Source organism: Anoplopoma fimbria, chromosome 1, assembly GCF_027596085.1.
Source record: "Anoplopoma fimbria isolate UVic2021 breed Golden Eagle Sablefish chromosome 1, Afim_UVic_2022, whole genome shotgun sequence".
Taxonomy (NCBI): Eukaryota; Metazoa; Chordata; class Actinopteri; order Perciformes; family Anoplopomatidae; genus Anoplopoma; species Anoplopoma fimbria.
In genome coordinates this window covers 14,807,362-14,835,281 of record NC_072449.1, presented here as the reverse complement: position 1 = coordinate 14,835,281, position 27,920 = coordinate 14,807,362, and the positions used below count along the sequence as shown (strand labels likewise).

General features: G+C 42.1%; 1 protein-coding gene across 2 annotated transcripts in view; it reads left to right on the top strand.

The window, feature by feature from the left end:
- fat3a (FAT atypical cadherin 3a) overlaps positions 1-17,613 on the top strand; it is a 91,833-nt gene extending 74,220 nt beyond the window's left edge. Inside the window, exons 20-30 of one of the 2 annotated variants that reach the window (XM_054601966.1) lie at positions 684-1,485; positions 3,237-3,371; positions 3,540-3,694; positions 4,095-4,337; positions 5,084-5,330; positions 7,443-7,596; positions 8,138-8,847; positions 9,697-9,810; positions 11,904-11,963; positions 12,802-12,837; positions 16,048-17,613. In XM_054601966.1, the coding sequence (XP_054457941.1) occupies positions 684-1,485; positions 3,237-3,371; positions 3,540-3,694; positions 4,095-4,337; positions 5,084-5,330; positions 7,443-7,596; positions 8,138-8,847; positions 9,697-9,810; positions 11,904-11,963; positions 12,802-12,837; positions 16,048-16,679 (3,288 nt within the window). In that variant the 3' untranslated portion in view covers positions 16,680-17,613. Of the gene's footprint in view, positions 1-683; positions 1,486-3,236; positions 3,372-3,539; positions 3,695-4,094; positions 4,338-5,083; positions 5,331-7,442; positions 7,597-8,137; positions 8,854-9,696; positions 9,811-11,903; positions 11,964-12,801; positions 12,838-16,047 lie in introns of both variants that reach the window. The other variant, XM_054601972.1, reaches the window with a different exon arrangement.
- Positions 17,614-27,920: the final 10,307 nt, after the last annotated feature.

The following is a 27,920-nucleotide window of genomic DNA, read 5'->3' as shown; positions in this document are numbered from 1 at the left end:
GGCTGCTGTAGCATAACAGAAGACCACCACACCACCAGTCTCTAAAGGGAATTCATATTTTTTCTCAAAAAAATCGACCCACGTTAGAGTAAAAGTCTGCTGCATTAAAACTACTCTAACAAGTACAATTTACTCCAGAAAGCAACATAAGTGCATTTAACGGAGTAAATCCACCTCTTCAGATGAGTACTGTATTCAGCATTAAGCTACATAACACGCTCACAGTGATGTGGGAATGTCACTGAATGACTTCATTACTGAATGAAGGTTTCGTTACCTCTGGGCTGGATTGAACAGCTCTGGATCTCGGTTTACGTGTTTGCCCTCCACCATGAGTCATCGGGTTGTGTTTCTCCAAAAGTCTTTTGTCTGTCTGCATTATTTTTGTGTTTGCCATCCCCGTCGGCCCCTACTGCTGCACCTTAAACACAACACCCATATTCAAATGAATTGGTGAACTGGCATTTGGTGTGAAAGCTTAAAAGTCTTAATGAACTTCCTGACCATTGATGTGAGTCATTTCTCCTGTCCTCTTGTTTCATTTTCTTCTCCCAATTTCCTTTCTCATGCATTTCCCTGTCTTTTCTTATCATCTGCTTTTCTCTCCCTCTCCTTCCCCGTCTTCTGATGATCTGCTTTTATCTCCCTGTCCTTCCTCCTCCTCCTCCTCATCCTCCTCCCAGGTGACAGACTCGGGGAAGCCTCGTCTGTCCTCCTCTTCCATGCTGACAGTCAGGGTGATTGAGGAGAGCCTTCACCGGCCCGTGGCCTTACCACTGGAGGTTCATATCGTTACTATGGAGGACGAGTTTCCAGGAGGTGTGATTGGCCAGCTGCATGCCACCGATGCTGACCCTTATGATGTGCTGACCTTTGGCCACGCACCCCCAGCCCAACGCAGTCTCTTTAAGATCAGTCCTCGTGATGGAAAGATCATCGCCCTGGGCGGGTTGGATGCAGGCAGGTACTCACTCAACGCCAGCGTTAGTGATGGCCGCTTCGCCGTACCCGTGCCTGTGAGCGTGCACGTGGAGCAGGCGACACCGGAGATGCTGCGCGAGGCGGTGACGGTGCGCTTTGAGAGCGTGACACCGCAAGACTTTGTGGCGCTGCACCTGAAGAGCGTGTTGAAGGTTCTGCGGCAGGCCGCTTCATCTCAGCAGCGGGACACGCTGCACCTGCTCAGTCTGCAGCCAGTCGGGGGAACGCAACAACTGGACATGCTTGTTGCCGTGGAAACTGTAGGGGGCGGGTACTACAAGGCGGCTTACCTTACCCAGAAACTCAGCGCATCGCGTCGGCAGCTTGAGGAGGTCCTCCGAGTGTCGGCTATCCTAGATAAGAACTGCTCGGGTCTGGAGTGTCGCGGGGCGCAGTGTGAACAGAGCATCATCCTGGACTCACACAGCCTGGCTACATACAGTACACCACGGGTCAGCTTTGTTTCACCACGCTTCCACCGGACATCGCGCTGCACCTGCAACGGTGAGCGATACTATCTTTTATTTATTGTTTCACATCCACATTAATACGTTTTCCTTTAAAACCGAGTTTTTTTCAAACCAAACTGATGTAATAAATCAAGTGAGAAGTAAGGTCATTTTCTCATAGACTTCTATACAACCAGAGGAGTCGCCCCCTGATGGACATTAGAGAGAATGCAGCTTTAAGACATGAAGCATGACTCTTCAGAATCAGAGATTGCTTCCTGGTCAATACTTCCGTGTAGGGTCAATGTTTACAGTCTGATTAGCAATTTGAGTTACCAGACTGGAGTTGAGAGATGACGTTTATGACCAGATTGTTTCACCAGAATGCATATATATATATACCAGCATATAAATATATATATATATATATATATATATTCTTTCAAGCTAATAAACAGTTAAGTCATCATAAAACGATAGCTGGTTGGTTATCAGATTACATCTCTGCTAAACCGCCTCTTTTTACTGTTTACCTGCATTCAACCAAAGTCTTTTCTGACATGATTGGTCAATACTACTAGGTCTACAAATGGAACAGATTCTGCATTCAGATATCTGTTGAAAGAGATTGTTGTGTTGACCTCTTCTTATGTGTAGGTAAGCATGATATTTTTTGGGGGAAATATTTTTCAATATATTTTAGGAGGTGGCAGAGATTACAACTAGAAAACTGGAAAGAAATAAAAGTGAGCCTTAGTATTTCTTTAATCTCAGGTTGCAATTTCTAATACCAAGTGCTGTAGTGAATGTAAATTTGCAATGAGAGATTGACAGATCCATAGGAACAGAGCCCAGTTAAAACGTGACATCATAACTCCTGCTTGCAATTTCCAAAGGCTTAAAAAGATAAAAAATACATGGCTAGCTTGATCATGCTGTTTGCTGGTTACCATAACAATGAGCTGGACTTTGCACTGAAACATGCTTGTGTTTTGAATGATCTGTGTTTAGATGTCTCATCTGGATCATGAGAGTTGGAAGATGGCCTAATTTAATTAAATTCTATTTATTTTGGATAGCCAAAAATCTGTACACATGGGTCAAGTAAATGATGAGACTTACACTACAAGTTATATTAGCGTAGTTAGCAGGGATACAACATAAGCTACAACATAAGCTAAACCAGAAGCTACACAATCAGATACAACACAAGCTACAAAATCACCTACAAAAGGAACTACAATGTAAGCTACAACATATGCTGCAACAGCAGCTACTACAGAAACTAAATCACAAGCTATTACACAAGCTACAACACGAGCTACAACAGAAGCAACACAATCAGATACAACATAAACTACATAAGCAAAAAACACACTTGCATGAAAAGTGCATGTGTGTTCATTACAATAAACAGATATTTTGTGGCATAAAACACAGGATGTGTTGTGTCACTCAAACATAGAATACGTGCTAAAGTCCATTCATGGAAAAAGATTTGGAATTCTGCAAACGGATTGCTGAAGTTTCATACTGACACATCCTGCCAGATGGATACGTTAAATAAAGGTTATATATATACAGCAAAGGTGTTTCCCTAAACCACTTACTCAGTTGAGGAAATGGTTCACATGGTTTATTGATCTGTGTGTACAGTGTATTATTCTATTCATTCATTTCATTAGATTTCAGTGCCAGTTTTCAGATCATTATTACATATTGATGATTTTTTCCTCTGTTTTTTCATTCAGTTCATGTTCTTTATGGTGGTGTTTTCTCTCTTTCCTTGTGTGTTTGTGTGTGCAGATGCCAACTGTGCTGTCCTGTCAGAACAGTGTGAGGACCAGCCGTGTCCAGCAGACATGCAATGTGTTTCAGTTGAGGCCACCAGAGGGCGCTACGCATGCCAGTGTCCACCAGGCAAACTGGGAGAGTGTGCAGGTGAGTGAGAAAGAGAGCAAACACACCAAAGTGTCAACTCTGTGTGAATATTTATGATGTGTGAAAATAATAGTTGCAACGACAACATTTCAATGTGCTGCCGATGTCATACCTACTCTGGAATGTGATCCATTAACCCATGTGTGTCTGTGTGTGTTGGGGGGCCAGGCCATTCTTCTCTGAGTTTCTCAGGAAACAGCTACATCAAGTACAGACTGTCTGAGCGGCTGGAGACGGAGCTGAAAATCAGCCTCAGGATCCGAACACTGCAAAGCAGAGGAATCATCATGTACACACAGACTGAGCCCTGCACCGTGCTGAAGGTACACACACACACACACACACACACACACACACACACACACACACACACACACACACACACACACACACATTGAGCCCGGTTTGTTTAATATCACTACATAGGTCATTCGGTGTGGTAATAATCTGACGTTTCTTTTACTTTTTAAAAACGTACACACTAACCAAGGCAAATTCTGCAGTAATTCTGCAGTATCTAGTTTATGCGCTTGTTATGCAGCTAATGGAAGTCTGAATACACACTAGCTATGAAAACGATCCTAACAAGGGATTTGAACTGTGTGAATGAGACTTTGATAGAAGACATGCAGCAAATCAGACAACTGTCCTTAAATCAACTGCCTGTTTAGATATACTTTGTAACATTACAGTCGTTTGTGTGTGTGTGTTTGGTGTGTGCAGCTGGAGGAGGGGAAGCTGTGGTTCCAGCTGGCCTGTGGCCTCGGCAGTGGTGGTGGGGACAGTCCCGACATGTTGGGCATCTCCGGCCGTCGTATCAACGATGGCAGCTGGCACACGGTGGCACTGGAGCTAAATCGCAACTTCAGCAGCCTGGCACTGGATGACAGCTACGTCGAGCGACGCCGTGGATCACCATTCATACAACCACTTGCTCCAGACAGAACCATCTACTTTGGAGCACTGGTCAGTCCATGAATAGCTGCAGCTGCCACTGGGGTTTATGATGGTCATATAACAGAGAGCACACCTACAAATCTTTATTAAAAAACAGAATTTCCCTTCCAATTAATGGGTTTGGAAAGAAACATGTGGATAAGATGTGAAACTGGTCTGTGGTTGTAATGTTGACATGAACAGTGACCAAAACTATGAAAATAAGAGGCAAGTTGTAAAATATATCAAACATTTAGATTTAGATTAGATTTATAACATGCACGTATCTATCTGCACACTGAAAATGCAGGAGAACGTGTAGGAGATCAGGAAAAGCTGTGTCTATTCAACAGGTTATTGTGTCTTTCATATTTGAGACCGAGTATTGTATGTATTGTGCTTAATAATTATCCAAAGTGCTAGGAGGTAGTTATGCCCTAATATTCCCTAATAGTTAGCCTCACTATAAGGCGTATGTAGCCTACAAACTACTGATTGTACCTCCGTCACTGCCACAGAATTTACACTGATCACTTTGATGGAAACTAACAAATTCTTATGAAAGCAATCAACTCGATTTTGAGGAGAAACACAATCAGTCATATTGTATTGTTTTGAGTTTAAGGTTTGGGCAAAGGAAATACATGACTTATCTGAGACTTCTCACAGACACTGGGTGTCTGTGTTCTTGGTCCTTTTTCTTCTCTTCTTGTGAATAATACGTGGCCAGTTATGAATGAATGAATGAATTAATTCCTTACCCCTTCTCTCCTCAGGTGCAGCCCCCCAACTCTCGCAGCCTTGTGGACTCCCAGAAGGACCCGCGGGTGCTTGAGGGTTTCCAGGGCTGCCTAGACTCGGTCATGCTGAACAACAACGAGCTGCCGCTGCAGAACAAACGCTCACGCTACGCAGAGGTGGTGGGACTGACAGAGCTGAAGCTGGGCTGCATCCTCTATCCTGACGCCTGCCTGCAGCAGCCCTGTCGCAATGGAGCCACTTGCACCAGCCTGCCCTCTGGTGGTGAGTCAGAGAAAATACAGCAAACAGCACGTCACACTTATGCTGTGTTCACATCAAACGCCAAGCCAATTGTTTGCGTGCTGATATTATGTGGCAAAGATGCGAATGGACGACAGTAGACACAAAATCACGCCGGCGGATCAAATGAGGGGAATGAAGCAAAATTCGCCTCATTTGTGTAGTTGAAATATTTCAACTGGAGCGAGAAATTCACGTGATGCTGTGTCTCTACAGCCAATCAGTTGAGATTCTCCTCCTGTCATCACTGACCTCCTGATGTTGTTGAATCAGAAATGGAGGAAAACAATATTATAGCAGTAGGTGTTCACCACTCATTATTATGTCGTTATTTCTACATCCATTTTATCCGTTTATTGCAATTGAATCACAGCCCACAGCTGTAGTAAACCAGCCGGTGTGTGGCTTGCTAGGTACAGTAAATACTCCTCCGGATGGTCTTCCTCCCAAACAAGATGGCGTTTGGTTTCCCGGGATATGCGGGACGTCCCCAACATGTACGAAGCAGAAATAGGGGTTATTTCAGCCGTCATTGATGAAATGTTGTCTAACCAGAAGGAACCCCCGGTCCTGAATAAGAGATTCAATGGTTTAACAAATGAGTATAGAGTATTGGTAATATTTTGTTAAAGTTTTCTTTACTTTTACAGTTTAGTCAAAAAAATAAATATTATCAACTATAAAAAAGTGTGAATGTCAGTTAAAAGCAGAGCAGGCTTATTGTAACTTATTTAGAAATAACTCACAGAGTTGCTCATATGATTTTATCTAAAACATCTCTGAACTATGAAATGAAACCTTGATGGCTTGACAAAGGGACGAATTGATATGCAATAGTTTTGTATGTTCTATTTAATAAGTTCATTAATCATTTGGGACTCAAATTTACTTTGATGAACTGATTATGAAACAGCCTCAATGTAAAGCCTCTGTGGTCTGTGTACGCCCTGGGCCTGCTGGAGGGAAGGGAGGCCCGGGAGAACCAGAACCAGGACTAAACATGGCAGACTGTCAGACCCTGCTGCAGTAAAATGAGAGGTTTTCTAAAGGGACTCTGGTGCTCTGAAGCACTACGACTTTTGTCCACAGGGACCGCCAAAATCACACAAAATGAAAGTTCTTTATAGTAACTTATAATGAACCTGTTGTTTATGAAAAGACTGGAAAGACTTCCATAACAATAACATAGAGTTTGTCAGTGTCTTCAAAAGCAGAAATATGCAAAAACTAAGAGTGATTTGATAGGATGAGGCAGGTGTTGAAGAGATCCTGGGAAGAGACCAAAACTAACAATGTGTTACTCTTTCAATACTTTCTGACTTCACTACCCTGTCTGTGTCTCTGAGCCCTTAATCCATTGGTTGGGACTGACACTGTTTAATTTCTAAAAAGGCACAGTCGTTTACTAAACAGCTGCTCACTCTACTTTCTTACAAATGTTACTCAACAGTAGAAACATTTGGTGCTCTAGTGAGTATTTGTGGCAGCAGGACGGTGTGTAACAATAATTAATAGTTAATAGTGGATGGTAGAGCGGATCGTCCCTCATTGGATTGTGAATGGGGGGGGTAGTTAGTCCTGATGAGCAGGTGGCACCTTAAGTCGGAAGACTAGAAAAATCACTATACAAGGCAAATACAGACTCCTCTCTCACCAATCTAAGAGAGAGAGAGAAGAGAAGAGAACATCAACTGTAGCTGATGGTAGAAGTCCCCAGCTACAGTGTCAGCACAGGTTACAGTACCAGCAGGCCTCACTGAACACTGCTGGAAGACCTCCCACACGCCACATGTTCCTCATTTAAACTGTAATGAGCAAAGCACCCTGGGAATTGCCCACTGTTGTCATTTGCACAGCGCTGTGGAAGGTCAGTGTGTGACTCAGATGTGTTGTGTTCACACAATGAAAAATGCTAATTCCCCAGAGTCCTCTTGTGCGTATAAGTGATTTAAAGTGTGTCAGACCCATTCCCCATATGTGTGTTCATTATGCTGTGTGGGTGTACTCTTATGATTGCTGTGGGTGTTTGGCCTGTAAACAGTGCACTGACTGCTCTGGGTTCCTAATTAAGTGTACCTTCTGTCTGTCTGCCAGGGTTCTCATGCAGCTGTAACCCCCAGTACACCGGAGGGCGCTGTGAGATGGAGATCACGGCGTGTGTTCCCAACCCGTGTCAGAACGGTGGCGCATGTAAGCCCATCGGCAACGCCTTCCTCTGCAGCTGCAGGAGGGGCTTCAAGGGTCTGATGTGAGTTCCAGTCCAAACACACAAAGATGAATGGAAGTTAGATTGAACTGCTCATTGAAAGAGTCGGGAACTACTTTTCTACAGAAGAAATAATCCCTTTAAAACAACTGATAGAACTCAAAGATTCCTGGTGCTGAGCCACCGATGTGTAAATTACGTTAAAAAGGCTAAGATCTTTTATTAAACAAAATTGATGAGCAAGTGTCTTTTCCAAAATCAAGAACTAAACTCTTCATCAACATTATTTTCCCTCTCCCGTTACTTTACACTCTCTTTAAATTTGTTGAAAGCTAAATTACAATGAAAACAGGAAACACACAGCATCTTAATAGAACAAATACAAATGGGATTGTGTTGTGAGCCCACAAAGGGACTTCTTCTTCTGCAATCTATCTGCAGTGCGTCTCATCTCACTCTCTCACTCTCTTGCTGTTGGAAAGCGATCATCTGTGAGCAGGTATCTGAGCAGTCACAAGTTATTCATACACTATCATCTCACTCCAGTCTCTGCTCCTCTTTCCTCCATCCCTCCATCCTGCAGCTGTGAGGAAGATGTGAACGAATGTGACCGCAGCAATCCAGAGGGTGAGTGTGAGAACGGCGGCGTCTGCGTCAACACTTACGGGTCCTTCTACTGTAACTGCACCGCGGGCTTTGTGGGCCAGCGCTGCGGCCTGCGGCCCGTCGTCGTCCCCGACATGCAGGCCGGTCACACTGTGGTCGGTAAAGAGGAGCTGATCGGAATCGCCGTGGTGCTTCTGGTCATCATCACTCTCATCATCCTCTTCATTGCGTTCCGCAAGAAGGTTTTCCAGAAGAACTACTCCAGGAACAACCTGTCTCTGGTCCAGGACCCAGCCACTGCAGCCCTCCTCAACAAGGCCAACGGTGTTCAGTTTAAGACCCTTCACTGCACACCAGGAGACCCTCTCAACCTGTACTCCGAGGCAGGGCTGGGGGCCGCCGTGCTGGGAGGGGGTGGGATGATGGGACCGCCACAGGTCCCTGTGAGGCCCATGGCATACACGCCCTGTTTCCAAGGAGACCCGCGGTCCACGCTGGAGAAGATGGTGGACGGGCGCAATGTGGAGCATACCGAGATGAGCACCTTTCACCCGGAGTCACCAAGGATCCTGTCAGGAACCACCAGGAGGGGGGTGGTGGTGTGCAGTGTGGCCCCCAACCTGCCGCCGGTGTCGCCCTGTCGTTCAGACTGTGACTCTTTACGAAAGAGTCCATGGGATGATGAGGGTGAGTGTGTGTGTGTGCGTTTTACTTTAGAGTTAATAAAGTAATATCATATGTTGTGTGAGTACCCTAGAAGCAAATAAAAGGTTTAATTATCTGTAATATGTGATCTCCAGTTGGTGTGAAGTTACAGGAGCAGTTGTGTCCTCTAGGGGGCAGCGTTAGCAGCTCTGTTTTGGTATTTGAAGGGCTACTGAATTCATGACTTTAATTGTTATATTGATTGATTAAATTGCAGTTTCAGTTTAATCAATCAATATAACAATTATGGCAGTTAGAGATGTCCTGATCAAGTTGTTTGGCTCCGATCCGAGTCCTTTAAAAACAGGTTAGTGTCTGATACTCTCCAGACCCTTACCCGTCAACTACAACCTGGAAATGAGATAGAACTCAAAGATTCCTGGTGCTGAAGATGCTCCATGTATAAGAGAAAAAGGAATCAAATACATTGCAAAAGATGATATGCAATGCTGATTAAAAATACGTCTCTGGCGCATTGAAATATCAGCTTCTTGTTACTAATAAATAATATGGTTCAACATTATGTTCTGTTCATTAATGCATGCCAATGAGTCATTTAAAAGCACAATGTACTACTTCCTTTGCAAACGTTTTTTTCCAACTTCCACTACTAATAATATCAAATATATATATATATATATATATATATATATATATATATATATATATATATATATATAAAAAATAATAATAATAGCAGCTTATATACAAATGATAACACGCTAATGATAATAATAGTAATAGAAAGGTGACTGTTAATAATATTACTACGTTATTAGAAGCAGTTGGTGTGTGGCCTCGTACCCTCTGACCTCTGACCTCTCCCATCAGGTAAGATGGTTGACATGGCTGAGGAAGTAACGTGTTTCTCTGGGAGCAACAGAGGCAGTAACTCTGAGGTCCAATCCCTGAGCTCCTTCCAGTCTGACTCCTGTGATGATAACGGTAAGACACAGCCTTTACACCTGCAGCAACAGTGGTACCCCGGTTCCTTAGTGTTTCCTTTCATTTTGAATGTGGTTCTTTAGAAATGCTTTGTTTGCTTGTTTATTATTTGGTTCCACTGGGTGTCTCTTTCTTCTGTTTGCCAATTGTACTCATTAGTATTCATGCAAAGCCTGTGTTATCCTTCATCTGTGTTGTGATACATTTGTGAGAAAACAATGAATATCGTGAATAACTTAAATTGCAGCATTAATTGCCTCTTTTAAATTCTATTCAGATTTTACAGGGAGCCAGTGCAGAGACGCTTATACGGCAGTAATGTCATCTCTTTTCTTAGTCTTGGTTAGTAAACAGGTTCCTGTGTTAAAAGATAAGTTGGTATCGTTTGAGGGCAGCAGGTGATTAATCTAGTCTTGTCATCAAAGACATGAAGTCACTTCTACTGAGGTCTATTGGAATACAACAGAGCTGTGGCTCTCTGTCAGCCTGGCTACAGTGCTGACAGAAACCTGGGGCTGTTCTTATTTTTCTCTGTTAATGATGAATAATAGGCTGCTCTGGGTCTGATTTTTCTAGATTGGAGGAACTCCATATGCTCTGAAAGAAAAGCTAAAGCTATCGTTATCAACATCCTCATGAATTTTAAAATCTCCTACAGTAATTACTTTTTCTGTTTGTAGAGCTAACAATTCAGACCTGGGAACATGTCGGGTTTTTTAAATCAGAATATTGTCCTTATATGTTTGTGCAGTGCCTATTTAACCAACCCTTCCCCTGAGATTACATAGATCTTGGATTTGGTTCCACCTTTTGAGCGCTGCTGAAATTTATGTTCAGGAATTCACCGCCAAAGCGAGGAGAGTACAGCGGAAACATAAAATAGGAATGTGTACATTGGCGACAGGTTAGGTTATGTGCAGTTCCAGTAGTAGAAATGATCTCTAGTTTCTGAGAACACCTGCCAGTCTTTGTCCAGCTAGAAGGGCTCTGAAAGGAAGGATTTATTTTCTGAAGAAATCTCAAAACTAAATTTGGACAGATTTTTAGAACAGAACAGGGCAGCACCATACTTGGCTAATTGCAGACTGAAAGACCAATAGTATCTTGACTGTAATGATTTAATTTAACTTGCTGTGGATAATCATTGTTTCCAGAGGATGGATCTCCTCCGGTACCATCATAAAGTCAAATTGCAATGCATTTTGCTGAACAAATTCAAGTTCAGAGGGGCATAAACTATTTTTAATACTTTTACTACTTTCCTCAGGTCAGATAAGAATTTCCGGTAACCCCAGACAATATGTTGTCTCTAAAAGTTTCAGACATTTATGTTTTCATGTATTACCCATTTGCTGCAAAATAATGCCAAAATGCATTTTGAAACATTTTCACAAATGTTTTCTCACAACTGTAAGTCATAACGATGTCACAACAGTGTTGTTGTAATCCTTGTTGAAGGAGATAAGGGCTGTAGACGGCTTCACAGTGTGGTGTTGCTGGTCGGGCCTCTGTGCTGGAACTGTGTATTTGACTTTGTGTTTCATTTTCATTGCATCTTCCTGTTCTCTCTAGGTTTTATTTGCAAACCATGATATTCATTGTTTTACTTTTCAGAATGATTATTATTTAAAAAATTCATTTCTTGACCCTCATCATCAATGGATTAACAATATGATCATGCCTCAGCCATATTGAAACTGATGCCATTTTCATTGACTGGCTTCACCAGCGCTATAATGACAAAATGCAGAAGTGTTGTGTTGTTGGTGTTTGGTGTCCTCATTGTTTTCTTCTCACGTGGTTTTCTTTACATTTGTGACGGTAATTTTCTTTGTTTGGCAGTTTTATTTGCTGATTTTATTTCAATCTAAAGTATCCCCACATATATGAACAATGTTGTATGCAAATTGCCCCCAAACATTTAAATCAGCAAGAAGTGTTGACTGTGCCGGTGGTATCCCCCTCTGCAGACAGGACAGGTATGGGGCAGCTTTAAGCAATGCCACCGATGTGAGGGGACTAACACCATGAAGAGCATTTTTCATTTTGGATGACTGTATTTCAAAACTTATCTCCTTTTCTCCCTCCACAAGCCTCCATAGTGACCGTCATTCGACTGGTCAATGATGCAGTCGACACAATCGAAAGTGAAGGTACCATGTCCTTTGTGCTTCTCCTCTCACTCTTCTCTCCTCTCAGTCTGCTCATCAGAGGTGTCTGCAGTTATGTACTGAAGCTCAAATCACTCACTGCGTGTTACTTACTGTGTCTTTCAGTAAGTGGACCCTTCAGGTCACTGTACACAAATTAGCTTTAGCTTATTTTCTCCTTTCTCACAGTCAGTGGTTAGTCAGTCCAACCCAGTATATTGTTCCATAGAGCAGTGGTTGCTATCCATGTTTCACTGGTTCCTCCATTGTAATCAGGGAGGGAGTGGAGTGTTTAGTTGGAATGAAACCTTGCAGACTGTCAGCTCCTCGTGGCAGCACATGGTTGGCCGTCCATGACACAGTTGGTTTCATTTATTGCTTTTTGTGAAAAGGTTGAACATTACAGTGGGCTTAATTTGGCCACTGTACTGAAAAGTAAAACTTCAACACCTCATTATTTGAGCCATATTAAGACTTTTCATGCTTATCCACTGCTCTATGAATGTACTTCATAAACATACAAAGAAAAGAGAGAAAAGGGCAAAATCCATAATAGAAAGAACTGGAGTTCCTAGTGGTGGCTGTGACACACACACATATACAGTCTCTATGACAACTACAGCTTCCGTGAGCTCAGGGAAATGTAGTCGTTGAAAACTAGCTAACCAGTCATCATTTAATCGTGGGTAAAATTATTTGGTGCTTATCACACTATAACTTCTGAGCACCTCACCGCACCTCCAACCTTTATATTTTATCCTGTAAGATTACATTTAGAAAAGCAGAAGCTCATGATCCAATGCTAAAGGGCTCTGTGTTGTGTTGTTCTTCCGTCTGACAGTGTCAGTTATGGACCATGGTCAAACCTACAACAGAGGTGACTACCAGAGCCCCTTCCTTGACCCCACACCTACCCACCTACCTCCCTTGCTACCAACCCACCTACCTACCTACCTACCTACCCACCTACTACCTACCTACCTACCTACCTACCTATCTACCTACTTACCTACCTATCTACCCAACTACCCACCTACCTACCTACCTACCTACCTACCTACCTACTTACCTACCTACTTACCTACCTACTTACCTACCTACCTACCTTCCTACTTAACTACCTACCTACCTACCTACTTACCCACCTACCTACCTACCTACTTACCCACCTACTTACCTACCTACCTATCTACCTACTTACCTACCTATCTACCCAACTACCCACCTACCTACCTACTTACCTACCTACTTACCCACCTACTTACCTACCTACCTACCTTCCTACTTACCTACCTACCTACTTACCCACCTACCTATCTACCCACCTACCTATCTACCCAACTACCCAACTACCTACCTACCTACCTACCTACCTACCTACCTACCTACCTACCTACCTACCTACCCACCCAACTACCTACCTACTTACCTCCCTCCCTACCCACCTACCTACCCACCTACTTCCTACCCTTATCTATCTCTTTCTCTATATCTATCACTATCTCTCTGCAGCGAGTGGACAAAATAAAAATCATCCAATGAAAATAGTTTGTTCTGGGAATTCACAGAATCTACATATTTATTGCAGCATAAAAAGATGAGACATATCACGCTGTACGTCAATCAGCAGCATTTTTAAACTCCTATATACCTAATGTGTTTGTTATTTTTATTAGTGGATACAGTTAGCGTCTGTGTTGGTGCTCAACACATTGTTTTACCCCACTGTCACTAGGGCCTAATGATGAAGATTTTTTTATTTAACTCTCTACATGTGGCAGTGCTTTGTTGAAAAAAGTAGTATTTCCCCAGTAAAAGGCAGGGAAGTAAAATACCTGTAGCTGGCAGACATGAATGTAAGCAGTGCAGGTTTTTCATTTCATGAGGAAGAAAAGTCCTTTAACATATTTGCTGGAACTCAAGGATACACAGAGTACTTTGAGTTTGTTTACAGAAACTCCAGAGGGCATCTTTAGGTCTAAAGCTACCACTCCTCCCAACCTTCTGCAGGAGAGCCAGTCGCCCCTTGATATCAAATAAGCTGTACCTGCAACTACTTTCAACAAACCGAAGCCAACATCCAAACTCCAGCTTGCCCCACCACCGATAGCATCCAAACACTATCTACAACCAGATGGTCATGCGCCTATGGTCAGGCATTGACCCTAGATAGTCTGCGTAAAAATCAAATCTGGAATCAGTACTTTTCATCTCTATACTAGACTATCCTGACTGAGATTATTTTGTCCACCCCCTGTATCTTTCTACTCATGTGAATACCCAGCTGTACACATTTCTGTACTTTGTCATTGATTTATTCCACTGCTCATCCCCTCTCCGGGTCGGAGGTTTGTGTCGTATGTGTGATTTGACGTGATTTCCCGCCCCTCCCACAGCTTGTTTGCCATCCATTGTGCTGTGCTGACTTAGCAGCCCAGGGATGTCCCTCCTCCCCCCTCCCCAACAACTGTTTGCCTGCGACTCTCACCTTACTGCATCCCACCATGTCACTTTGTTTGGATTTTTATTTCCAGCTCAGTGATGGTACTGTCCCAGTTGTTGCGTGATGAAGTTTTCACAGCCTCAGTCTTACCATGGTTTGTGTTCTGTTTTCATGCATGGATGTCTTTTTGTTTGATTTGTCATTGCTTCACTCACCACTTGCTCATAAATTAACTTTGCCTTCAGGTAAATCCCTCTACAGATTGTTGGTACATTTTCCTTTTGGTCAGAGGAACCTTTGTGATGAGATACAGCATTTAAGCTATGTCAGTAGATTGTTGGCTCCAGAACTCAATGCTAACACCTTAGCATATCCCGAGTCCCATTGCCGCCAAATAAGAAAAGCAGCCTGTTTTTGCTTGGAGGAGACAACCGGTGTCTTGTTATGTTAGACTGTAAGATCCCCAAATGACTTACTTGCCTTTCGCTTCTTATGCTTATTGGGTTATTCTTCATCAACTTGCAAAGTCAGAAAATCATGTGATGCTCAGTATTTACCAACTTTTTTGCATTATGGTAGTCATTTATCATCTGTAGATGCTTCTTAAAAGTGGGACCAATTAAATGTAAGTAATTTAAACCAAGCATAATTGGCTGTTGTTTGTAGTCCGAACATGAGTTATGATATAAAGATAGTAGTTATATGGGCTATTTGAGTGCAACTTCCTGATGGTAAATACGACACCACACATTTCTCTAAGACCCTAGTTTGTCTCCTTCCAAAATGAGCCGTACGAGCATTTTCTGATCTGACGCCCCATGGCAGAATGACATGTCCAATAAGCCCTCATTGTAAGTCAGTGCCTTCCAAAACAACCCAAAAGAGCCAAAAATGATTAATTTGACTGTCAACTGGTTGTAGTTTGGCGAAGTGCATCAGGCAACTAAAACACTGTAGATAAAGTTAGGGTCAGATTGTGGTCTGCAGTCATTTTCACCAAATCCTCCTAGCTCTGAGGTTTTCTGGAACAATAACAATATCACACTACTTCTGTTTCTGGTAATGGTAGTCTTGCAATGGTTGCTGCAATGTGACACAGCTACTAAGCTGACTAAATTTAAACCAATTTGAAACCAATTTGAAACCAATTGGAAACCAATTTGAAACCAATTGGAAACCAATTTGAAACCAATTGGAAACCAATTGGAAACCAATAATCCACTGACGATGCTGGGTTTTTTTTTATCACTTTGCTACATTGACCTTTAGGAAAATGTCCCAGATATTTGATGTATCCCATTAACAACCAGAATCCAATGTTGCTGTGTTTTTTTAAGCTTGTCAACATGGCTTGAGTGCTGCAAGTCTTCATGAACCTCAGCATGCTGTGACACCTGTGACCGCGACCCTCAAAGGCACCTGTTGTGCATGACACATACCTTTACAGACCTAACATGTTTTCTGAACAGCTTGTGCCTTGTCGTGTACCTGACCTTCAACACCTCTGTAATGTTGATGTTCCGGAGTCTAACGCGCCCGGTGCATGTCTGCTGCACAGCTCTACATTGCGGAGACTACTTTGTTGATGTCTTTTTTCACTGTCCAGATTGTTATTAACCATCTCCCCTTCTACCTACCGTCCAGCATATCACTGGGACACATCAGATTGGATGCCGAGCACCAGGCTGTCCGACATTGAAGAGGTGCCAGTCTATGAGGCAGGTGCTGGCAGTGATGTAGCAGGCTCAGCCCCACGCCTTGGAGGAAGCACCCGTGAACTGGAGTCAGACTACTACCTGGGAGGCTATGACATTGACAGCGACTACCCCCCTCCCCACGAGGAAGAGTTCTTAAGCCAAGACCAGCTGCCACCTCCGCTGCCCACAGGTGAGGACTATGCTGAGCCCTACACGCCGCTGCCCACCAACCCACCTGTCTCCAAAGAAAGCACCCTGAGCTCTGGCAGCACCGGGCATCAGCAAGCCCGGCCAAACTTCCACCCCAGCCAATACCTGCCTCCCCACCAGCTGCCTGTTGGAGAGGCCCCCCACGGGGACTTCAGCTCTTCAATCAGTGGCGTAAGCCCAGGAAATGGGGACACAGACGACTCTGTGTCGCTAAATATGCGACTGTCTGTTGGCGCATCCTCAGCCTCGGACATGTCCGCCCCCTGCGGGCTGGAGGACTCTGAACACGGCAGCGACTTTGACAGTATGGATGAACTTCGACGAGGAGTGACCATCATCACTGACTCACAGCAACAGACTGAAGTGTGATTGATTAACCAGTACAGGGATCCAATGGGATGTATAATTGACAAGAAGGAGCATAACCTTGGAGCAGATGGAAGGAGATGCACAAGTTGATGTTATCACAGGAAGACATGCTTTTTCAGCAATGCTAGGTACTTCTACAACCATAGACTATAACAATGATCTAAAATCCATACATTTTTAACAACATTTCACATGTTTCAAGCACTACCCTCACAACTCTGTCCAGAAATGGGATTGTTGAGTTTTACCCTAATTGACAAACTCCATGTGTTGTCAGTCCTGTCCCCGCTGTGCAGACCAATCAAGTGTCCTTCTGTTGCAAAAGGGAGTCATTTGTAATGTGAAAAGAATGGAATAGAGAATGTGAATGAGAAAGACTAATCCAAAAAGAGATGGAAACTAACAGATGCGGTAGAGAACATTTGAATAAAGAGAAGGGACAATCATGTAAGTGAAAGGTTGTTTGGTTCCCTGCTCCTTCATAGAAACCCATTGGACCACTTCTTTCTAATAATATAACAAGGACATGAATCCACATTTCCCTTTTGTCCTCCTTGGATTTGTAAACTTTGTAATGCTCCAAGCCTGTACAGACTTTGTAAAATAGTATTACCCTACTGTTGAATAAGTATGAAACAATGTTCTGGCCACATTTCAAAAAGCCATTTATTTGTCTGAAAGTGGAATGTGCTTGCTCCTTTCCCAAAAAGAAATCAAGCCGCCCATCAAGCCATGACATTTCTACCAACCACCATATCTCATTAGCCCAAAGTGTTCATTGTGACATTGATCTTCATGCTTTATCTTTGTGTGTGGAAGCTGAGAGCTGCTATAGTTGCTAATGTATTTTATGCACTGATAACTCAAGATCACAGAATAATATCTTATCTACAGATAAGACACAGATCTTATATTTAATTTGTTCCTCCCAAAATATTTTGAGGTGGTCAGGACTCACGCCTATCCAACTCTTTCAGAGCAGGATCAAGTTAAAGTGGAAGTTTTATTTAAAGATAAAGATTGTCGTCTTATCTTTTTACCAAATGTTATCAGCTGCTGTTAACAACTGTGGTTGACACAAACATGTACATAGTGACCATTAATATTAAATGATTAAACAGTTAGATTTGGTCGGAAAAGCTCTCACACAATCTGAGTAGCAACAAGGAATCTGCTGTAGAAGTGATCCCCCTAATAAACAAGAATGTTAAGTCAACAATACAAAAACCTTATGACAGTGTTGGCATGAGGCAACAGCACAGTAATAATGAGGTTATAATGGCCACTCTGTACACATGCCAGTAAGCTGTTAGCTGATGAATGAGCCAGTTATTTTGAAGCATGAAGGAAGAGGCTGAGGCTGACTAATTAATGTGACTTCAGTCATGGCAATTAATGCTTCACTCCATTTTGCTGGACTTTAAATTGTAATGGAACATTTTAATTGTCATATTTTTACTTCAGTAAATAATCTGAATATCTCATCCTCAACTGGATAAAATGCCATAAATAAGAAGAGAAATGATCAGCTAACAAGATAGTTAATAATGTAAATGTAGTGTAATGTAAGTCCTTAACATGTTTTTAAGCAACCACAGCCACTCTTAGCATCGGTTATTTTGTCTGCCACTACATAGTTGAAAATCTTTGGCAAAATAATTTACAAGCACCATCTTTCCAAGTTTTATCTGGTTTACTGTCATCTCTTATATCTGTTAAATGTGACCATTTAGGGGGAAAAAGCCATGTGGACCAGACATTTTTTTTAGCTGCACTGCATCCCGATGTGTTCTGTTACTTTGTAGCATCTTCACCATGTCTGCAGACAGAAGTCAAACCCTTGTCCGGGTCAGGAGTGGCTTAGTTACCATCTGGCCTCCAGGACAGACTGCACATGCGACTGCTTCAGATAGTCACTGTATTGTTCTCTAATCTGCCTGATCCAATCGGCCATGCACCTCCTCTTTTCTTTGTAACAGATGTATGTGTTTAAATCTCTGTACAGTGTACATAGCTAGATTTTGTAGATATGTAATTGCAATCCTGAACTTCCTTTGAGTTATTCTGTTGGACTGTTTAATGTAAATGTAGACACTAAGACTGTGGAATATCAATTATTCTCACATCATTCCTCCACTGCCATTGACTGACTGAATGCCATTTCTATTAATAAAGACACATTTTGCACAGTATTAAATCCAGACTTTACATCCCAGCAAATGTTTTTTTGTTTTGTTTTGTTTTGTTGAAACATTTTATTGTAATGAGGGAATCTTTTTGTACATTTCTTTATCGCGAATGTTTTGATGAATTTCAAATGTTCAAAAAACATTAAGCAGTGTCAACATTATGTCCCCTATCTGCAGAAATTGACTACAAAGTGAGTGGGTTTTGTTTTTACTGGGTTTTTTTCCAATTCAGTGCAGAAAATAAAAAGGTTGTTATGCACAATGTCACTTGTCATCAATTCTGAGAATATCCATCCTGACAGATCATCACAGCTGTTCGCTGGCTGTAATTTTGAATACCTCTTGATAATACTTTGCTCAGTAGAGATGAGTTTGGTAATGTACGGAAACTGTGGTTATTGTGAGAATAAACTGCTGGAGAAAGCCAACAAGATCCTTATTGTAAAGGTCTCACAGACAAATAACAGAATGCTTTAGTCTCACAAATGTTTGGTGTTTCTATAATGGGACTATGTTAAAGTTCACATACTATGCAAAATGCATTTTTTTCATGGCTTTCAACATAAATATGTGTCCATGGTGTCTCTGGAGAAAGAACCATCCTCTCTCCTTTTCCTGCTAATCAGAAAACATCAGAACAAAGAGCCAGTCAGACTTACCTCCTTGTCCTGGATTTTTTAAAATCATAATCTCTTAAAAACAAACCAAGTACATAATAGACCCAGTTTGCCAGATGCCTGATCAGAAAAATGCTTGACTTCAAATTAAAGAGGATAGCTATAACACGTAGATTTAATCACTGTTTTTAATAGAAAACCTTTACCTAAACTGTAGGATGAGTATTTTACTTAAGTACTCAATTTAAAACTTAAAATGGTTATGATTTTATAACTGCATTAATATAAGGTAAGATAATCACTAACAAATGTGTTTTTACATCAATCTGGGGCAATGGAAATAACTGAAACTATCTCCAGACTAACAATAGTCTGTAACATTAAAGCCATATTTTTTTCTAATACATGAGTGTTAAATTAACAGAAGAAAAAAATGGATGGATAACAACGTTAGATGGTGCATCGAGTAATGTCACGTTAACATAGCAGCGGCACGGAAATTACTTTTAAAGTGTGGGAAATGAAGAAGTATTTAGAAAAACTATTTAAAATGACTACTACTAATATTTTAGCTTTGGTGGGACTCAAGGTGCAATCTTACTGCTGCTGCGTGTTGACAAAGCTCTCCAGGATGCCTCCACTTTAAGTGTTCATACATGTCATTTGAACTGCTGATTAGCCATTTGTTTTGTGAAGACTTTACAGAGCATCACATTGTTAGGTCTCTGTCTAATAATAATAATAATAATAATAATAATAATACATTTTAATTGTATAGCTCTTTAAAAGGTACTCAAAGGCACTTTACATGGTGAAAACAGAAACAATCTGAGAGGGCCAAGAGGTTATTAATAATAATTAAGCCTTTATTAGTCCCACAATGGGGAAATTACAATTCTCTGCATTTGACCCATCCAAGAGGAGCAGCGGGCTGCTAAGAAGCACCCAGGGATTAGGTGTCTTGCTCAAGGACACCTCGGCATGTTGGCTGAAGAGGGGTTCAAACCACCAACCTTGTGGTTACGGGACAAGCGCTCTACCTCGTGTGCCACAGCCTGAGCTTTTGAAAGATGATGTGGTGATGTGGTCTCTGGTATGGGAGTGGGAGTGCAGACGGGCTGCTGAGTTTTGGATGTTTTGTAGTTGTTGATGATTTAGGTGGATGTGCCATACAGGATGCTGTTGCAGTAGTCCAGTCGAGAGGGGATGAAGGTGAGGATGAGTGTTTCATCAGAAGGGGAAGAAGGGGCATAGACGGGAAATGTTTTTATTTTCAGTTGGTGAAGGTGGAATGGGTGGGGGGGGGTGATGGATTTGGTGGAGATGTAGTGCTGGGTGTCATCAGCATAGCAGTGGAAGTGGAGACCATGCTGGCGTATGATGTTACCAAGAGGGAGCATATAGAGGATGAAGAGGAGGGGACCGATTACAAAACCTTGGGGGACACCTTTAGAGACTGGGGCTGTGTCAGACTTTAACTTACTGATGCGAATGAACTGTTGGCGGTCGGATAGGGCTGTGCCAGTGATATTGAAGGAGAACTCAAGACGGGAGAGGAGGATGGAGTGGTTGATGGTGTCAAAGGCTGGTCATCTGAGGAAAGGAGTAAGTTGTTGGTGACTCTGATTAGGGCGGTTTCTGTGCTGTGATGAGATCTGAATCCGGATTGAAATGGTTCGTAGACTCCAGTTGGGTTTTGAGTTGGTAGTGAACAGTGCATTCCAGTATTTTGGACAGAAAAGGGAGATTAGAGATGGGTCTGTAGTTGTTAGGGATATCAGGGTCAAGGCCAAGCTTTTTGAGGATAGGTGTGACAGAGGCAAGTTTTAGGTTGGAGGGACAGAGCCAGTAGACAGAGGAGGAGTTGATGACAGGGAGGAGGAGCTGGTGGAGGGCCGGGAAAAAATCCATGACTGAAGTGGAGGGGATGTGGTTGGTTAGTGGATGAGACCAGAGTATTAGGTTGACATTCAGTATTGAGAGCCAGTTTGTATTGTTGTATGTATTCCTTGTAAGCCAGGCTGTGCATTAGAGGCCAGTTTTGTTAGAGAAATTTGGTGTTTCTGGGACTTCATGAGGTGGAGTTCAGGGAGCAGTGTGGTTGAAAGAGACAGTTTGTAGAGGGGCAAGATGATCAAGGCAAGAGGATAGTGTGTTATTGTAGAGGTTGACCAGGTCTGTGGGGGAGGGGCTAAACGAGGAGGTGAGGTAAGATCATTTTTAGTGAGACAGGCTGACAGGGATGAGGGGCAGATGGACTTCATATTACGGAGGATGATTGTGCCTGTGTTATTGGGTTCTGGAAGGGGATGTTGATGTCCATGGTGAGGGCTAAGTGGTCGGAGAGGAGAGGTGGTCGATGGTGATTCCAGTGGAACAGACCAGGTCCAGGATTTGACTGCGGTTATGGGCGGGGAAGGTGATGTGTTGAGTGAAGTTGAACCATCTACGCATGTCCAGAAATGTAGTGGCTATCTTACAGTCTGTGGAGTCGATGTTGATGTTGAAATAACCCAGCAGCAGGATGGAAGGTGAGATGGAGCACAGGTAAGGAATTCATAGAGGTCTGAGAGGAAGGCGGTGTTGGGTATGGGTGGGTGGTAGATAATTGAAATGACCAGGGGTTTAGGACCAGAGAGTTTGAATGTCAGGTCTTCAAATGAGGATGGAGTTTGTATGGTAATCAGGCTGGTTTATATGTGTTGGCGGTAAAGAGTGGGAAGTCCTCCACCACGGCCATAAGGGCGTGGTTTGTCCAGGTAATGATATCCAGTGGGGGTCGTTTTTCTGAGTGGGCAGTAGCCCAGGTGTTTTGCAAAGTTTCAGTGAGACAGAGGATATCAAAGTTGTTGTCAGTAATTAATTAATTTTGTTGCTTAGTGATCGGGTGTTGAACAGAGCAACTTTCATGCAGTGTTTCGTGATTGGTTGGGAGGATTTGGGTAGGGTTCTGAGGTTGACTGAATTAAAATACTGTTTGTTATGATGACAGAAAAAGGGAGTGGGCATGTGCTGGTCCTGAGTCCACAGGGAAGGGAGGGAGTTGAATAAATAAATACAGTTATAAATGATACATTTACACTGGGAGCCGATGTGAACATAACTGGGACGGATGAAAAGATGTAATCCTCTAAAGTCTTTTCACACTTTAGAGGATCTTGTGCGAGGTCTTTGGGCAGCAGCTTGTTCTCCGGGGGGAATACATACTTTGTCATTCTTACAATGAGCCGACAAATCGACGTATATCTGTAATCAATGACTTATTGATTACTTTGATGAATCACCCTAGCCATAGTGTCCTGTTGCAGTCTTGTAGTCTTGCATTGCATTGGGAACACAGAGTCTCATTTGGTAAATGTTGTTTCTTGCACCATAACTTAATACGGCATTTACAAGCCTTTGACAGATGACTGGCTGTGACTGCCAGTGACTAGAGAGGTCTCAGACATATAACCCCCACTCAATGAATGACCTCCACCTGGCAAACCACTGGCCATTAAGTTTTAAAAACTTGAATCCAAAAAGCACTAAATGAAGCTTAGCGTTAGTTCATGCAGGACACGGAAGTCATACGCCCCCAGCTGTAACCAGCTGACAGCCAGCCGATCGAATCATAGCTTCTAATCGGCCACACACCAATCACAGCCCACTCTCACCAAAGGCAGTCCATTTAAATATGACTCCCTTCTCACGACCATACCGCTGGCAAAGCTTCGCCTCCTCCACCCCAGCCTCCACCCCTTTCTAGTATAAAGCTAACCTTACATAACAATTGTTGAAATGGAATTTAAATTCTAACCTCAGGCTCATTTCTGTATAACGGGGGTCTATGTATGGTGCTCCCTGTTTTGGCTTAGTAGCTGCTTGGCCATCCAGGGAGCATGTCAATAGCGGAATCCCAGCGCCAAGTATAACTGTATTTCCATTGTTTCAATAAATGGATCAAATCTATGACGCAAGTGTTCCTGACTGAATCACATTTATGTGTAGTCATAGCACAACAACCTCACAATACTTTACATCCAGAAACCCACCTGGATCATTCAGATTGTACAATTGTGCATACTGTATGTATGTACAGATACAGAGCTCTGGAAAAAATTTAAATAGTAAAACCAGAGAACTGATAATTTTGAAGTGGTCTCTTAATTCTTTCCATAGCTGTATATATATATGTTTGTATTTTCCTATAATTATCTGTTTTCCCCAAAATTAAATTTCCATTCAACTATTTAAATGAATGAAACATATGATGATATTCTAGAATATATGATGCATTCCTGTAGATTAAACTAGCCAACAGGATATGAAGAAGTTACAATGCAACATACACAGTAATGCAGCAGGAATATTAATCCAGAAACATCCAAAATAATAGGAAACCACTGAAAGGGAACATCTTACTGCATCATTACATTACATTACATTACAGTCATTTAGCAGACGCTTTTATCCAAAGCGACTTACAGGAAGTGTATTCAACATAGGTATTCAAGAGAACTACTAGTCACCAGAAGTCATAAGTGCATCTCCTTTTCTTAAACAAGCATCTTAAAGCATAAACCAGAGCAAAAGTATAGTGCAGAAGCAAATTACTACGAAAACAATAATTGCAACAGACTAATACGAATACAATAAGTGCTACAAACTAATACGAATAGGATAAGTGCAGTAAGCGAATACGAATACAATAAGTGCAACGAACTGATACGAATACAATAAGTGCAACAACTAATACGAATGCAATAAGTGCTACGAGGAAGGCTCAGGGTAGTACTTCTTGAAGAGGTGAGTTTTCAGCCTTTTACTTTAACTATGGTTGGTGTTTGGTGTTTCAATGCATTACCTCTTCAGTTAAACTAATACTACATTTAAGTTAGAGCTAAAAGGATTTGAGTGCTTCATCAGTCTGTGATTTGAAAATTAGTGGTGCAAAAATGACAAATGGAGCAAGCTAGCTTGTACGCAGTCCTGGTGGCTTGTGAAGACTCTAGCTGTGTCCCAATCTAGCGGCTACATCCTTCGGGGGCTGCATTTGTAGACCTACGAGGCCATCCCATTTCAAATGCAGCCTTCTTTTCCCAGATTTGGAGGATACAACTGATGGATCCTTCACGGCCCAACATATCCCAAGATTCATTGCATGCCAGTGAAGTTGATTTTTTTTTTTAATGGCATGGCGACTAGTGGACCAGCAGCGGGATAATTCACATTTAAATGTAATTATTGGGTTTTAACTCACGTGAATATCTACAGATACAAATGTTAAAACAAAAAACAAGGGACCTGATCATTTCACACTTATGTTGAAATGATCGGTTAATTTACGTGACGCTATTAACTAACCAGCTAACACTACCGCGAGCCACTGCGCTATTTATAGCAGCTCGTCCACTTTAACCTTTTAACTTAGATTTACCTCTTTTTTTTTCCTGGTTGCTAGGAGACGGGAGCAGAAAAAGGGTGGGGGCGCGAAAAGCTGGTTACGCAAACAGGAAATCCTCTGTAGACCAGACCGTCTACTTTCGGGGACCACTCGGTTGAGCCTTCACGGTATTCAAAGGACCTGGCCGACGTAGATCTCTAGATGCATTGCCCTGGCATCCAGCACCACCGTAAAGAATATCAGAGTTAGGTTTGATCATGATACATATCCTGATCAAAGATAACTCAGAGATTCTTTATGGGAAAGGCCGTCCTTGAAATTGTTTTCAAATTCCCACAACAAATTTCAAGGAGAGCCTTTTTTAACCTACATAACATTGTAAAAATCAGACACATCCTGTCTCAAAGCATTGCGGAAAAATTGTTACCTTTAGACTAGATTACTGCAATTCCTTATTATCAGGCTGCTCTAATAAGTCTCTTAAATCTCTCCAATTGATCCAGAATGCTGGAGCACGTGTACAAACAAAAACTAAGAAAAGAGATCATATTACTCCTGTAAAATCCTAGATAGAATTTAAAGTCCTCTTCCTCACCTACAAAGCCCTAAGTGGCCAGGCACCATCTTATCTTAAGGAACTTATATTACCCTATTGCCCCACTAGAGTGTTTAATGTTTTGTCAGAAGTCTGAATGCAAGATATAAACAAAACTGTTAAGAACATTTGTGTTTCCTGTGCTACTTAAGATGGCAAAAGGGGATGTTTTAACTTGAGAAAATATTCATGTTTAGAGAACATTGAAACATTGAAATGTATAAAAGTGCTGACTGTTAAACCCTCCTATAATGGCCTTATGTACGGATGTCAAGTTTTTGTTGGGAGGGAGTTCATATGTCATAATTGCCATGGTAAATAGAACAGGACACATTTATTTTTTATAACATTTGCCTCATTTCGAAAACAGTAGTGTGTCATATGGATGACATTTGCTTGCTTTGATGTGTTACTTTTTAATGAGAAGAAAAGTGCCTCTGAATTTATTCTTTTGGGGCAGGAGGGACGTGTGTGTAAGAGAGAAAAAGCAATGGGAAGAGAGAGACAGAGTTTATGTCTTTGATTAATTTTACTTGTTAGTCTGCTTTTCAACGATAAAGTAATATTAACAATTTTTTAGCCTTCCAACTACTGTGGGTGCTGCATACTTTGGAAGTCTCTCAGCGTCTCTGTCCTTGTCTCTCAGACCTCAGTCCTGACAACTAGAATGGATACAGTTGGAGGTGTGCGGGTCAGTATTGGTGGATTAAAGCATATTTTGGTGTGTTGGGCAGTGCGCATTGGCTCGGATGGGTACCATTATTAAAACACCCTGACGGAAGCCTCACTTCTTGATAGGCTTTGTGTGTCGTATTGGAATTGTTTTTTTTCAATCAGTGACTCTATCAAATAGTCTAATCGTTTGGTTTATAGTATAACTGCAGGCGCTACAGGACCTTTAATGGTTTGTTCTATTTTCGGAAATTGTGTTCATGGGCAGGTGCACTCTGGTCTGCTTTTAAGTCTGTTATCATTCAAGTATATGAAATAATTAGGTTCAAAATAACTGCTGCAAAAAAAGCTTTTTGATTTATTTAAAATTGATAGATTTTTACTTTTTTTTGTCAAATCCTAATTGTTTTTTCTCCCCATCATCCAGTCTATTGGTTTAAGAGTAGAATTCCAGTCGATCAATACAAACTCTGGTCTAAGACGTTGGCCAATGTGTGGTCCTCATAACAGGTATGATCACAACTAGCCACATAATAACTGCAATCTGATTGTTTTGTATTTTGATCTTTAGAAACATTTTTAGAGGATAGCTTCAATCTGTTGCTGTTGTTCTTAATAGCTTATTTATTTTTAGGTCTCTTGTTCTCTTAAAAGCAAGTAATGGATTTCATTAGTTGATGGCTACTGTTACTGTGTTGAATTTCAGATCTTTGCTGGGATAGCCTTTCTTTCCCTCCTTCATTGATGTGGTATAGAGCTTACACATGGTATGTTAAAAGTCAGACCTTTCTGGAGAAAACTGTTTTACAAGTTAAGTTTCCTTTACTGATATCCTGTGGTGGTTGTTGTTGTTTTTTTTATTCCCAGATTTGAATGTGGCAGTGTAAAGGTTGCAGTTCAAAGACCTCATCTAGGGGCCAGTTACTTAAACAATAAAGATGAAAACATCCTCATTGTGGGCACAGGCACCCATATCTTTGCCCATACATTAGTTGTCCATGTACATTTAAGTCATGGAATGCACTTAGGTCCCATTTCTGTAGAGTACATAATAGAGAGACATCACGACAAACATTGTCTTTGGCCACATTCAACTGTCATGTTTGTGGATCCTCTGAAGTTGCGTCTGAAAAGGAGTATTTCACTCATTTGCATCTCAAAGCCAATGAAACAGTCCCTTTCATGTTCGAGGGTTGCACATTTAAGACAAACATCTATGGAGCATTTAAATCGCATAAAAATAGAAAGCACCTTGGATATTCTTACGGTGACTTTAAACCTCAAGTAGTTGCAGCAAGAGACAGTTTTGAAAGCCCAAGTCTTTCAGGTGAACATGAAGACAGTGAAGCATTAGAAGAAGCCCAGCTAGAAGGGCAGTCTGTAATATATACGCGCCAACAAATGCCATGCAAGGCTTTAGACGGCCTAGTCATAGAAGAGCCATCTAGTGTAGACCACAGTAGAGCTGCAGAGAGGGGATGTCCCGAGATGAGGCGACAGATGAGTGTGTGTGTGTGTGTGTGTGTGTGTGTGTGTGTGTGGGGGGGGGGGGGGGAGAGTCTGAGACGACGACCATGAGGTCTGCTGAGACAGAGCCGGGGAGAGAATAAGTGGAGGAGGTGGTGCGGGGATTCAGCATCCAGGGTCCCTGGCCGCGGTCCGCTCCGGGTGGACTGGCAGCGGGACTCTGGAGCAGGTGACCGGGCTGGACGCAGTGACGAGGCAGAGAGAACCCGCGGACACTGACGGACTCAACTGACGTTCTTGGCTGTCACAGTGAAG